This window comes from Crocodylus siamensis, chromosome 7 (genome assembly GCF_052110815.1).
Source record: "Crocodylus siamensis isolate JL-2025a chromosome 7, ASM5211081v1, whole genome shotgun sequence".
NCBI lineage: Eukaryota > Metazoa > Chordata > Crocodylia > Crocodylidae > Crocodylus > Crocodylus siamensis.
The window spans coordinates 17,520,553-17,534,301 of NC_143401.1; the positions used below are offsets into that span (position 1 = coordinate 17,520,553).

The following is a 13,749-nucleotide window of genomic DNA, read 5'->3' on the forward strand; positions in this document are numbered from 1 at the left end:
AGTAAGTCACCCACCTCCCAAAATCCATGAATCAAAAATCTTTTCCCACCCCCAGCCACAGAACTAGAATCTTTCCAGATACTCTTTGAAAACAGCTCAAAGACTTAAAGGTAAAGGGTCATCCAAGTGCTGGTGGAATCTAAAATATGTTAGGGGTGTTTCTTATGAATTAAGTTTAAATTAGACACACATTTGTGCCTCAACAATGCACTTAGCTGAGAGGTTGCAGGTGGCTATGTCCACTCCAGCAATGGAAGTAAATCAGTGTATACTTTCACACATGAATCTAAGTCAGTCACTTTTTCAAGGTGCAGACACCAGACTTACCTTTCTTAACCCTCTCTGAAGAGATATAAAGATTCTCAGGTCTTCGGGCTTTTTGTGCAAAAACTGTAAGACACATATTCTTTAGATACCAGATTGCATATCAGGCAGGAGAGAAAGAATGAAAAATGAAGCTAATTCTGCACTACCTTACAACCCATGCAACCCCACTGACGATTGTGAAAGAAAATGGGACAGGGACAGTATGAGAACTTCCTTCCCTGGAACATCAGTTGATTCAACCCATCCAGCCCTAACCAACGTCTGCATGTTTTTCAACATGTGTTTTAGTGTCACTCTGCTGTTGGGGGTCACCCTAAGTGACTTTCCATTGCTTTACTATAATATTTCTAGAATGTACTTGAAATATTATGTCCAGGATTTCCAAATCTGCTTTTAAAATATTTGACCTGACAATTCCATGTAATTGAAATCTACCAGATCATATGAAAAACAACAGCCAATAAGGATGGCTTTTCTATATTTTATCTTGTGGTTCCACAGGTATTTAATAATTCTGATGGAAGTGAGTGTGATTTAGAGTAGCAGCTTGGAGTCAGGACTCCCAAGTTATCTCCACAGCTCTTTCCATTCTATATCACACTGCCACAGTTTCTATGTCTCAGTTTTCCCACTGGCCTAATAGCTGCCTTGCAACTCTGGGATATACCTAGCGTAGGCAAAAGAGTGAAACTCAGATCACGAACTGGATTCCAAAATGGGGTGTTACCTCTTGCAAGTTGAACCAGGACCCCAGAATTGAAAAATCCAAACTCTGGGGATTTGGGAAGCCAGATGTGGATTCTGATCAGCATTTGGCATCTGGAGTACATCTCTATTCCCCATCTACCTTACACGCACCCTGAACCTATGTTCTGTAGCTTTGACTACAAGTTGTTCTGGTACAGGACTCACCTTTGGAAATGTACAGCTCTTTGTCTGGTGGTGGGGAGCTGGCATCCGGCCTTGGAACAGGAACTGGGGGCCTGCTAGCCACCTCTGGAGGAAAGTCATCCTGTGCTATAGTGTAGTAAAGATCTTCCCCACTGCACTGCAGGAAAGAATCTTCTTCTGAATCTGGCATATCTACGCTACTGCCTGAAAGGCAACAAGAGTCAGTGCTAGGGGTGCAGGGATAAAGATTGTTTTGGCCAATACTGATGACCAATTATTAACCAGCCATATCAGCCAATACCAATACAATTGCCAACGTGCAGCCCGGCAGCTTGGAGATCAACATCCAGCCAGTAAGTCTGTGGGGGAGAAAGCAGTGTGGGAGAGGGAAGGGGTATGGGGGGGGCAGATCAAGGCCACCACAGTGAGGGAGGGAGTGGGGCTGGGGTAGAGGAAGGAAGAGGTACTGCCCAGCCAGGGCTGAGCAGGCTGTGGGACAGAGCCACAAATGGCTCATCCAGGGATAGAGTGACCATTGTAAAGCGACATTCCAGTTTTCTACTACTCTGTCCTCTATTGATACGAAACCCAATGCCTTTATGTCCTCTACTTTTCTCTTGAAGAGAAAAATAGAGAACATAAAAGGTGTCCAGTTTCATATCAATAGATGACAGAGGACACCCGGACTGTCCTCTATGATGGCCACCCTATTCGGGAGTGTGGAGAGGGGCAGCTCCCAGCCACTGAGTGCACCCCAGGGGAGGCATATGGGCATGTACCCCCCAGATTTGTGTGCAGGGCAAGGGTGGGCTGTGCTCAGGGCAGGTGAGGCAAGGCACTGGCAGCATTTGGAGAGGGGGCTATGGAAGGGGGCAGCAGCATACCAAAATTCACCATAGCTCCCCTGTAGTCTCCCCTCTCAGTGCCGCCACTGCCTGCCATGCCTCCACCCACCCTGTCTTGCAAGTGTAGGCTACAATTTACCCCAAAAGACCCCCAAGAACCTATATGCTAGCTTCTTGCACATGACAGCTATGATGAGCCTGATAAGGAACTTAAAGTATGCCACAGGAAAAGAGCAGAAGAGACAAAGGAAACACTGAAAATGGAACCTGTTCCTGTCTTTATATTAATGAACTGGAATGCTGATATCTTGCCAAAGAAGCTGAACCAACTCCCCTTGGAACTTAATATAAAAGGCCATGCTTTAATATGAATTTGGCCCCTATTAGCATAGCAACAGAGTGTTTTGCAGTCCCTAGTGCCTCCATCCTCACAATACTCCTGTGACTGAGGCAGGCTAGCTAAGTGATTTGCCCAAGGCTACCCACAGTTTACTGAATGGCAGGGAACTGAATCAGGGTTTCCCAAGTCCTAAGCACATGCTTTAAACACTGAAGCATTCCTCCCTTCAGTGATGCATGCAAATCTGTAAGGCAGGGACAATGGCATCCACAGAGCAGCAGCATAACTAGGAGTGGGCAAGAGGAGCACCCTCCCCAGTAGCCAAATTAGGAGGACACTGGAATTGTTCCCAACCTCTACAGAGTCCGTGTCCTGGCAGCACTTCCATGCTGGGAACTCTGAAATAGTTCCTGGCTGCTGTTGCTTTAAGAGCAACAGCTGGGCCAGGCAGAACATGCATGACAGCCGCAGTTGTTTAACAGTTCCTGCCCCCTCACATCCCTGCCCTCAAACCACATTCCTCCCCCTCCTCAGAATCCACGGGCCTCGCCTGCCCCATGCTCACCTCCCCAGAACTGTGTCCCCGCCACTTCCCCACCTGCAGGGTTTGCCCCAGATGCCCATTCAGCTTGTTATGCCACCAGCACAGAGTGACAGCACTAGCAGGGGCCACACAGAGTAGGAAATTAAAAGCCACAGTTTCAGTCCCATTCTTCCCTCACAGGGAACTGAAACAGGATCTTGCAGGAATCTGAAGAGTCAGGGAAGTGTTGGATGGGGACTCTGATCATGTCTGAGGGTAAGTGGGGAGCTGGGGACTGAGTGTAGTCTGAAAATGCAAAAGCACCAGCTTTGGAAGAGAGATCAGATCAGGCTTGGGAGCCAGCAGGGCAGTACAGCTGGAAATCAGATGTTGGTTGGGTGTCTAAGACGAGTGCAGATTAGGTCTCCCAATTGGATTTTTTTCTCTTCCATCACATTAGTATGAAATCCAAGGGCTCTTGTATATGTGACAGGGGTTTAATACCCAAGGTTTTATTCTACACCCCCTAAATTGAAATAGTGGGGCATAGAGTAACCCTAAGGATTAAACTGTTTCAATTTTTCTGTCACATTACAATGAGGGGCCTGAGGCTTTTTCTTTCTTTTTTTTTTGGGCAGAGCCTGCCCACTGCCAGGGGGCAAGCTGCCAGCAGGCTGAGGGGCCCCTGAGCTGCAGGGGGCCCCGGTTCCTCCCTCCATGACAGTGGCACCCCCCAGGGCCACCCAGCACCCCCTGGGCTGCTAACAGGCCAGGTGGTGCCCCAGCTTGGGGGCAGGGAAGAGTTGGATCAGACCGGGTGCTGCCTCTGAGGTGGGGTACCACCCAGCCTACTAGCAGCCTACTTGGGTGGCCCTGGGAAATACTGCCACCGCAGAAGGAAGGACCAGGGACCCCACAGCTCAGCCCACTGGCAATTTGTTGCTCCCCTCACCCCTCCCACCCAGCTGCATGCAGGCTCTGCCAAAAAAAAAAAAAAGGATCAGGCCTCTTACTGCTTCTGCTTTTAGCAGGCATCTGCTGAAGGGAGAAGCAGCAAGGGGCCCAATCCTTTTTTCCAACAGAACTGCCTGCGTCTTGCTGCCACGGGGCTGAGATACCAGCAGGCTGAGTGGCCCCTAAGCTGGGGGGACTCCAGTCCTTCCCTCCACAGTGGTGGTGCCCTGTGGGGCTGCCTGGGTGGGCTGCTAGTGGGCCAGGTGCTGCCCCAGCTTGCAGGCAGCACCCAGCTTAATCCAACTCTTCCCCAACCCTATCCTGGGTTTAACAAAGAGGTCTGCTAGCAACCTGCCCAGGTAGCCCCAGGGGGCACTGCCACTGTGGAGGGAAGGCCCCTGCAGCTCCGGAGCCACTTGGCCCTCCAGCAGCTTGCCCCCAGCCATGGGAGAGGCAAGCAGGCTCCATCAGAAAAAAAAAAGATCCTTTTTTTCCCCACGGAGCCTGCCTGCCTCTCCCACAGCTAAGGGGTGAGCTGACAGCTGCATCGCTGCAATTTGCAAAACTGCAAACTAAACTACATCTGGATGTAGTTTAGTTTGAAACAATGCAAAATCATTTAAAACCCCCCAAAGTCTTGCATGTGTACACCATGACACCATTAAGCTACACAGTGACATTTTCATCACGTACATGTTAATAGTATCATGTGTACAAGTGCCCCAAGTGCCACATTAAGTTCCTGGCCAAGACATCTTAGTGTCATTTTCTTGGCTTTACTTAATGGCCAATTCTTCTATTAGACCCATGTTCCACCCTGCAGGCTCACAGCAGCACAGGCAGGTGGCGGCAGGTGGCAGCAGGCAATAGGATTTCCCAGAACAATACCCAGGGTGGGCACACATTTCAGAGCAGTGGTTCCCAACTCTTTTAGACTTGGGACACCTTTAGAAATCACCAGCTCTTAGTTTTCTCTCACTTTTTGACCACAGAAAAATACTAGAGCAATTCTTCTGTTGAAAAGAACTCAGAAAGACACTAGCTCACAATGTTTTTAATATTATGAATTCCTATTTGAAATCGCTGGGTTTTATCTTGTGGGTCATGTTTGCACACCCAACACTGCTAACATTGCCTAGCATGGTACAGCATCCTTAAAAAGATCTCAAGACACCCCAGGGTGCCACAATACTCTGGTTGAGAATCACTGCTTCAGAGTCTGGTGAGCACTGCTTTGTTAACAAAAGCTTCCTAGCACAGTTTTGTGTTTAATGTATAACAGGCTCAACAAGGAAAATAAGCTACAAATGGCAAAGGAAAAAGCATTTTGCCAGTATGAAATGGGTCCACTGCTGCCACAGCAAAAGTTTTATTTGCACAGATCTGGTCTCAGATACCAGGTATTGTTCAGGGAACAAATCTGGCAAATACAATGCCTTCACAATTCTTTCCCTAATGCCAACCTAACCAGGGACATGTTGTCTAGAAAAGTTCCCTTGCCCATCACAACTGGAGACCAGTGGTAGAGAACAGTCACAACACATAGTAGCTGACATGAAATTCAGTTAACAGATGCAGACCACAAATGAATGTACCTGCACAGATTAAGATAGTTCCAAATCTCATGTAGTTTTATTCCTCCTCTTTCAGTGGAGGATGTTTTCTTAGAAAAACACCCCTGGAGTCCCATTTTGCAGAGAGATGCTGTGGCTCTCCATACAAAAAGTCCAAGCCAGCCTCCCCTTTACAAAGATGAATCTGACACTCCACTAATTTAATCAACAATCCACTTGGAGTCAGAGTCATGTTTTACACAAGGGAAGATACTGGACATTCAGAACTCAGCACAAGTGGATAAGCTGTTTTAGAGGCTGAATGGCCAACTTGCCATTTTAGCACAAATATTACCTTATTTAGTGTTAGTTAAGAATCCTGAAGTTGGGCAATTGAAAGCCTCTGTTCTGAAATGCAATAAAGGGAAGTTTCTAGCCTTCATGGTTATGGCAAAAAAGCTTGAAAGTGACTGCAGCATACTGCAAGTCACTGACCCCAACAAGCAACCCTCCCCCCATATATTAAATAGGTCTTCCTCCATGAGCACTTTGGGTTGGTACAACAGATGAGAGGAGATTTAAAGGACAGCTTTCATTTCTGAAAAATCAGCATTTGGCTCCTCTTCTCTCCAAAGCAGTCTGGCATTAGGTTGGCCTTGCCCAGGAGAGGGGCATTTGACCAATGTAGGAAGTTACATAGTGAATTAGAGAGATAAAGGCCATGTCTCTTCAATCTGCACTGGCATAACTATTCAATAATACAACACCACCAGCAGAAATTCCCAGTTCTCAATGGACTGTACTGTGTCCCAAGCAGGTCTGATACCTCGACCATTTTACCAGACATTGTTACCATTTTAAGTTGTACCAGTCTGCTTCTAGCTTTCCACATCAGGAAGATATTTCAAGTTGCTCTCATCTGAATGGTTTAATAGTAACGAAAAGGCTCCTCCTCAGTCAGAGCAACCCCCACCACCCCTCACATGCACTTGCAAGCCTACAGTTCTCACCTTCTAAAAATTTGCGCAGCATAGAGTCTTTGGTTCTCATAGAAATCTCATCTCTAGTGATCGGGGTGTCTGATTTTGATTGGAGCATCTCAACATCTAGAAGAGCAATTGTGAACAGTAATTGGATGACTGTCTTCAAACAGTGTTTTCCATGTAGAAACCCAATACAATCAGCTGATGACATTTCTAAAATACTGTCCCCAAGACCACCCACCAGCTACTTGACTTCATGGTAAGAAACAAAAAGAAAGATGGACAATTTACAGCCCTACCATTGTTTGTGTGCTAAATTCCATTGAGACCAATGAGAATTATATACCTACACCAAAAAAAAAAGGAATATACTTCATTGTAGCCAGCTTAATACAAGTGCTTTCATTATGACAAGTCTCATTTTTGAAGAAGCTTCTGTTCTGACAATTTAGATTTCATGTAATCAAAAACGATAAGCCACAGTGGAAGATTTCATTCTTCCAGTTTCCAGATGCTTCCAATGCACAGCTCAGGAAGACATAACAGCACACATGATTAACATCATTTAGTGAGGGCACCAAATGCATGTTGAGAATTACCGGTAGTTACTGTGTGTAAGAGTCTGTCTACAACAGTCAATGAAGTGACTGCAACCCACACAGACGTACCTGAGCAGATGAAGATTAATCACCTAAATAGTTACTCAATTTCTCAAGCAAGTTTTGAAGCACTCAGTGAGCTCAGTGCTGTTGTGGCTAGACTGCTCGCTCTCAGCCAGTTTAAAACCCACAAAGCCCAAGACGGAGCTATCAGCAGTAGAGCGCCTGTTTGTACAGTAAGTTTTCATTTTGCACCCAAATAATCAATAATGTTAATAAAATGGTATTTGCAACCTATATGAATGAGCCATGCTAATATCTGTGCTAAAATGAGCCACAGTCTAACCAACCTGCTGGTTTTCGGATTCAGAAGTAGAAGGAATTAGGGGAGTGGAGGGAATACAAAGTTCATTTTATTTTCTGAATAGAAAAAGATAGATAGTACCATGTTCCTCTTTGTCCATGTTCTGTAGAACTAATACACCATTACAGGAACAGGAAGCCATGAAGTCAAAGCTTTACATCACGTACCTGCTACTTTTCTGAGCAAAGCCAATCTAAATAGCCAAAAAAACATTTATCTACTTCAAGCAAAGAAAAATTATGTATCTAGTGGTCATTGTTTTATATCATTATTAGTAATTATAGCCAGTGTAGACATCAGGTATGCTTTAAGGGACATTAATCAATTGTTAACCAACCCTATTTAGTTTTAAAACATGACTAATGGCATGACTATAGCATGTTTTTGGTATGGGGTCCGGTTTTTTCTTTTTTCAATCCAAAGCCATGTTAAATTTTGCTATGAAAGAACAAAATCAACAGTAGGCAAACCCAAGTGTCATATCTCACTGAGAATTATGTTGGAAACTTGCATGAAAGCAGACAGTCAAATGTAAGTGTAATAACGTCTGCCAACACCAGACAGGCAAAGCTTATTTATTTATAGAAGGTGAAAGTCTACCCTGCCTTTTGCCTGATTTCAGGTTAATACAGCTAACTACCTCTCTATGCTCAAAAAATAGAAGACCAATAACCTTGTAAGAGGGTGGGAAAGCATCTTTGAGCATTGTTCTACATACCCATTGTCACAAGAGGATGGCACATGAGTGAGCATAAAACCAACATTAGATGAGTGATATAATCTAGTGAAATAGGTATAGAGGGTATTGACATGTCCTAATAAATAGCATACAGTGAGAAAATGGAAACAAACTTAAATGCCTAACGGAAGAAGAACCTTGGGAGAGACAACTGCCCTGTGACGAGTGGGGTCCCTCAAGGCTCTGTCCTTGGACCCAGAGGGTCCAGAGGAGAGCCACACGCATAATCAGAGGTCAGGAAAACAGATCTTACGATGATAGGCTGAGAGCCATGGGACTCTTTAGCCTGGAAAAGTGCAGGCTCAGGGGTGATCTGATGGCCACCTATAAGTTTATCGGGGTGACCACCAGGATCTGGGGGAATGTTTGTTCACCAGAGCGCCCCAAGGGATGACGAGGTCGAATGGTCACAAACTCCTGCAAGACCGTTTCAGGCTGGACATAAGGAAGAATTTCTTTACTGTCCGAGCCCCCAAGGTCTGGAACAGTCTGCCAGCGGAGGTGGTTCAAGCACCTACATTGGAACACCTTCAAGAGTAAATTGGATGCTTATCTTGCTGGGATCCTATAACCCCAGCTGACTTTCTGCCCTTTGGGCAGGGGGCTGGACTCGATCTCCCGAGGTCTCTTCCAGCCCTGATGTCTATGAAATCTATGAAATCCTTGTACACCAGATATCTTTGTTTTGCATGAAGATCAAGCAGTAAATCAAGCAGATACCTTGAATGTTGCTAGCTACAAAAATTATTCCTCTTGTTGCATGACTTGAGAATATAACTTGGAGCCAGAGATCTGGGGGAGAAGGATCACACAGAATCTGAACCTATAGCCAGGTGGCACAACCAATAGCTTTGCAGGGGGTCTTGGTGTGCTTGAGGCTAGCATGGGAATTTGGATGAAGGGTCTTAGCCTGTTAAGCCAGGGGGAGAGGTGAATTGATGCTGGGACCTCAGGTCTTACAGTGCACAAGGCTGGACGAGTCTGAAAAATTAGCTTTCAGTTTCCCCATCCTCACACTCCAGAAACTAGTGACTTTAGAAATCTTAACAGCTGCTCATTAAGGCATCAGAGAACTAAACCTGCTAAAAATGAGTCACTGCTCACTGGCTTTTAAAGACAGCAACAATACACAAGCACTTGTTTCAGTTTGCGTCTGTACCTACCTTTTATGAAACCCCCTTTTCCACTAATAAATAGAAGGCACTTTCTGTCAGGTTTTACCAAGCGTACACAAAGCCAATTGTATTCATAGGTCAATTCTTCATTCTTTAAGACACAGGCTTCACTGTTCTGGCATAATCACAGAATTTTAGAGCAGCTACATTTTGTGCACAATTCTCTCCGTTCACTTGAGGGAAACAAGGAGGCTGCAGTTTCTTGCAGTACCTCAAAACCAATAAATAGTACAGAAATGTTTTCCTCAGAAAAGCTGGAGTAGAATGGGAAGCTGCTAATTACACAGCTCGTACCATGAGACATAGCAAGGGGAAGAGTGTACAGGACTCGTGCTTAATGAGAATCTGGGGGGTCCTTAACATTTCTCTGAACTCCATAACACACTAGTTTAATAGATTCTCTTCCAAGAGTGTCTCTACAATTGCAGATTTTATAGATTAAAGATTTAAATCTCTAAAATTAAAAGCTTGGGTTTCCTCAGCTCCTGTAGCTGGACTTGGAAGTTATGTTCCTTTTACCATCACTTTGTATAGAAACGACCCCAAAGCAAACAGAAGCACAGCACTGTGGAGAAAGGAGAAACTACTTTGTCTCTAACTAGTCTATGGTTACAAGAAATTCCATGGACAGACCCTCCATATTAAAAACACAGCTCTACAGTGCTGTAGCAAGGGGACAGTTGTGGGGCGGTGAGCAGGCAACCGTCCCAGGTGCTGAAATGAAGGGGCGCCAACACACGTTGCCCAGCTGGGGCAGGGCATAGGACGAAGCCACAAGCAGCTTATTTGGGGAGGGTGTGGGGATGGAGGCAGGGTGGCTCCCACTGCTGTGTGCACTCCAGGCAAGCATGGGGGGGACGTGTGCCCCCCGGGATCCGTGTATGGGGAGAGGGTGGGCTGCCGCTGAGTGTTTTTTCTCAGGTGCCAAACCTTCTTGCCATGGTACTGCAGCTCTATTTTGTGAAGTCTTAAAAATGGCACCTCACCACTCCACTAGGCTCCTTGTGCAAAGTCAGAGTCAGATGCTCATTTTAGTGGCTGAATGGTTTGGGATTTTTAATGTTTTTAGCTCTTCTTAGCCCTGCATGCCAACCAGAGAGTAAAAACAGGATGTAGCTCTTTCATGCATCAAAAAAATAACTTCTCATCTTACAAGCTTCTGCAAACCCATTGAACTTATCAGGCTTGACTAAGAAGGCGTCCCTTAGTAATAAGGTTCAAGGTATGCTGCTTGACTCAGTCTATTTTCTTCTTAAGCCCCCAAAAATGGGGAACCCTGTGCTGCCACTGAGAGTCACTTTTCAAAATGAAGCTACATTTCAGAGTTTCATTCCAAAGACTTGTACATAGTAATTTACAGGGAACTCAGTTTGATCTATTCCAGTGGTGTGCAACCTTTTGGCCCCACAGGCCAAATGAGTGGCATGGGGCTGGTCCATAGGCCAGACTGGACCCTGGGGCCCAGCACTGCCCTCTCCTGCTAGTATTGGGCTCTGGGGCCCAGCACTGCTCCTACCTGGCCCTGCACACTTGGATCAGGCATCAGATCCAATGTGCCAGGCTTGGGGCTTCCCATGAATCTGGAGATTTGGCAACAAGGGAGTGATGCCACTGCTCTCCCAATGCCAAATTTCTGGATCTGTGGGGAGCCCCATGGGCCAAATGACACAGCGCCACAGGTTGGAAGCTGAGCACCCCTGGTCTATTCAGTTTGTTTTGGGCAGGCCTTCAGCAGGCTTTAGGTCACTGTCTGGGGAGGGTCTTCTATTACATATTATTTTATTTTAATATTTTGTGCTGTCATTATCTACTTTTTATTGTATCTACTGTTTCTATTTTCTGTATCTATTTATTTGTTCTGTATTTATTTTATCTATTTTATTGTAAGCCACCCTGCAGTAGTGTGGCGATTGGCCTAGGGGGGAGCCTGGGACAGTAGCCCCAGGTTCTGCCTTTTGTTTGGGAAGTGAGGCACTGCTACCACTAGTGGCACAGTAGTTGGCACTGTGCCACCACTGCTCAGCACATGGTAATTCCCTGTTTTAACTCTGCTGCCCTTAGCCTCTTTTGGGAAGCACAGCATATAAAGTTAATAAATAAATAAAACACAACAGAAGGATAAGTCAACTTTGTTTGGGCTTTTGTGGAGTTCAAACATTTCAAATACAGAGGAAAGAGAAGCTTAGCTTGGTGATCTTAAGCATCAATGTTTTTTGCCTGGACCACATTCAAACTTCATGCAGAGATCCACTGACTCCCAAAAGGAGAATCCAAAACATCCAAAAACAAGTTCTGTGCAGAAAACTTTCACAATAGTCTGCATTATCCACAGTCCTCCTCCCACCAACACACTTAATTACTAGGCACAACAGGAGCTTTGTTCTTGAAGAATTTGACTGGCCCTGCTGTTTATTTTCACCTGAACTCAGAATAATCTTGGTTTTCCAGAAACAAAATAATCTCCACAGCAACTAAATAAGACTTTATAAAGAGGGGCTTACAAACTTAGGTGGAGAACAGATGGTACCTTTTAACATTTTGGGGTGCCTGGACACAAACCAAGAGGCACCTCCAACACTCTGTAATTACAGCACGTCGGAGCAGACTCGATTAATCATAAAGACTATACGTACAAAGATCTTCTGTGGCACCAGACACTAAGTTAGCCATGGATTCATACAGCTCATCATCACAGCCAGGATTTAGGGAACATTTCATCAACAGGTCAGTGGAGAGGTGGGCCATGGACTCATAAACAGACTCATCTGCTTCAACTTGCATCAGTTCCTCCTTAATGTGACTCTTCAGCATATCTGCTGTTTCCTGGAGGAAGGAGCACAAGAAAAATGCATAAACTTACTTCAAGCAGAGGTTTTAGGAAACAAAGCTGTGCTTCCATGGTGAGGTAGGGCCCTTTTATCCTGTTCTGATCTTTTTTTACACATGTTCAAGTACAAGATACTTAACATCACAGAGTCCACCCAATGACCAGAGTTACCAGACTGATCTAAAACCATTGACCCAAGGGTGGTTCTTAACAAATTACCACCCAATCCCAAGTCAGGGGTGAATCAAAGAGGCTACATAGATCATTACAGAGCCAGTGGATGGTAAAACAAATTCAGATTCAGTCCAGTTCCTAGTACTGAAGGGCCCCCACCTTCTAACAGTCTTGGGAAACTGTCTGAGGTTTGAATGGGGGAATCTGACTGAGGTTTGAATGAGTTCATGCAGACTTGACAGCTCTACCAATGGGCCACAGACTGTCTTTGTGAGAGAATATGCCCCGCACTTGCCCACACTGTGAATGAGCAGAAGATTTAAAATTTCCAGGGATATCAGTCTGCTGTATGCACTAGCTGAACTGTGCTTTGAGCCCACAAAACCTGCAGCAGCAGGTTTTCTCACTGTAGAAATTGGTGCTGCCCTCTGGAGGGTCTCCGTCCCATTCCTTATGGAGAGAAACTTCCAAATATTAACCCACACCTAAGGGAGGAGGCAACATCGAAACAAAAATCCATAGTTGGCCCACCATGTGGGTCACCCCATATCAAAAAGGATATAGGGAAACTAGAAAGGAGAAGGTCAACGAAGATGATCAAGGCTCTGGAACAGTTTCCATACCAGGAAAGACTAGAAAGGCTGGGATTGGAAAAGAGATGGCTAAATGGTAGATATGAGAGAGGTCTATGAAAGTATGAGTGGTCTGGAAAAAGTGAACGGAGAACTATTATTTTCCATGTTACATAACTCAAGAAGTAGGGGGCACTTGATATAGGAAATCAAGTAGCAGGGTTAAAATAAACAAAGGGAAGCCCTTTTCTTAATGCAACATCACTGAACTAAAATTCAGAATGTGTTGTCACAGGAAGTTGTGGAAGCCTATAATATAATTGGTTTCAAAAAGCAATTGGACAAATGTATAGAGGGTCAGTCCATCTAGAGCAATGATTCTCAATGAGGGTGCTGTGGTGCCCTGAGGTACCACATGATCCTTTGAAGAGTACCACAAGATGTGAAGAGATAAGCAAGGTGTGAAGAGAAAAGCAGGTAAGTCCAGGTCAAGCCTTATCCTTGCCTGGCCAATCCCCACCCTTGCTGCCTTGCCCCTCTGCAGGGAAGTAAGCGCTGTAATATATAAATTCGTTTTTGACATTCGGTGCCACTCAAATCACAAAAGGGAGTGGGGTGCGGGGGCTTGAATCCAATGGGGGAGGCTTCAAGTCCAAAAAGGTGGAGAAGCATTGATCTATTAAATGCAAGTGAGGGAAGTAACCTCAAATTCAGAACATCCCTAATCCTTTGGCGCCTGGTAACTGGGAGGGACAGATCATTCTACACATGCCCTGTTTTTCAGGGTCTTCCTCTAAAGCACCTGCTACCTACCCTACTAGAGATAAAATATTGGGCAAGATGGACCTTTGATCTGACCTAGTATGGCTGTTCTTATGGAGGA

At 45.3% G+C, this 13,749-nt stretch overlaps 1 protein-coding gene across 2 annotated transcripts in view; it reads right to left on the reverse strand.

Moving 5' to 3' along the window:
- The window catches only part of PIK3AP1 (phosphoinositide-3-kinase adaptor protein 1), an 82,127-nt gene that overhangs the window by 17,909 nt on the left and 50,469 nt on the right, over positions 1-13,749 (reverse strand). Inside the window, exons 8-11 of one of the 2 annotated variants that reach the window (XM_090057789.1) lie at positions 11,927-12,116; positions 6,444-6,539; positions 1,240-1,422; positions 328-390 (exon numbers count right to left, since the gene is read on the reverse strand). In XM_090057789.1, the coding sequence (XP_089913915.1) occupies positions 328-390; positions 1,240-1,422; positions 6,444-6,539; positions 11,927-12,116 (532 nt within the window). The remainder of the gene's footprint in view (positions 1-327; positions 391-1,239; positions 1,423-6,443; positions 6,540-11,926; positions 12,117-13,749) is intronic. The other variant, XM_090057790.1, reaches the window with a different exon arrangement.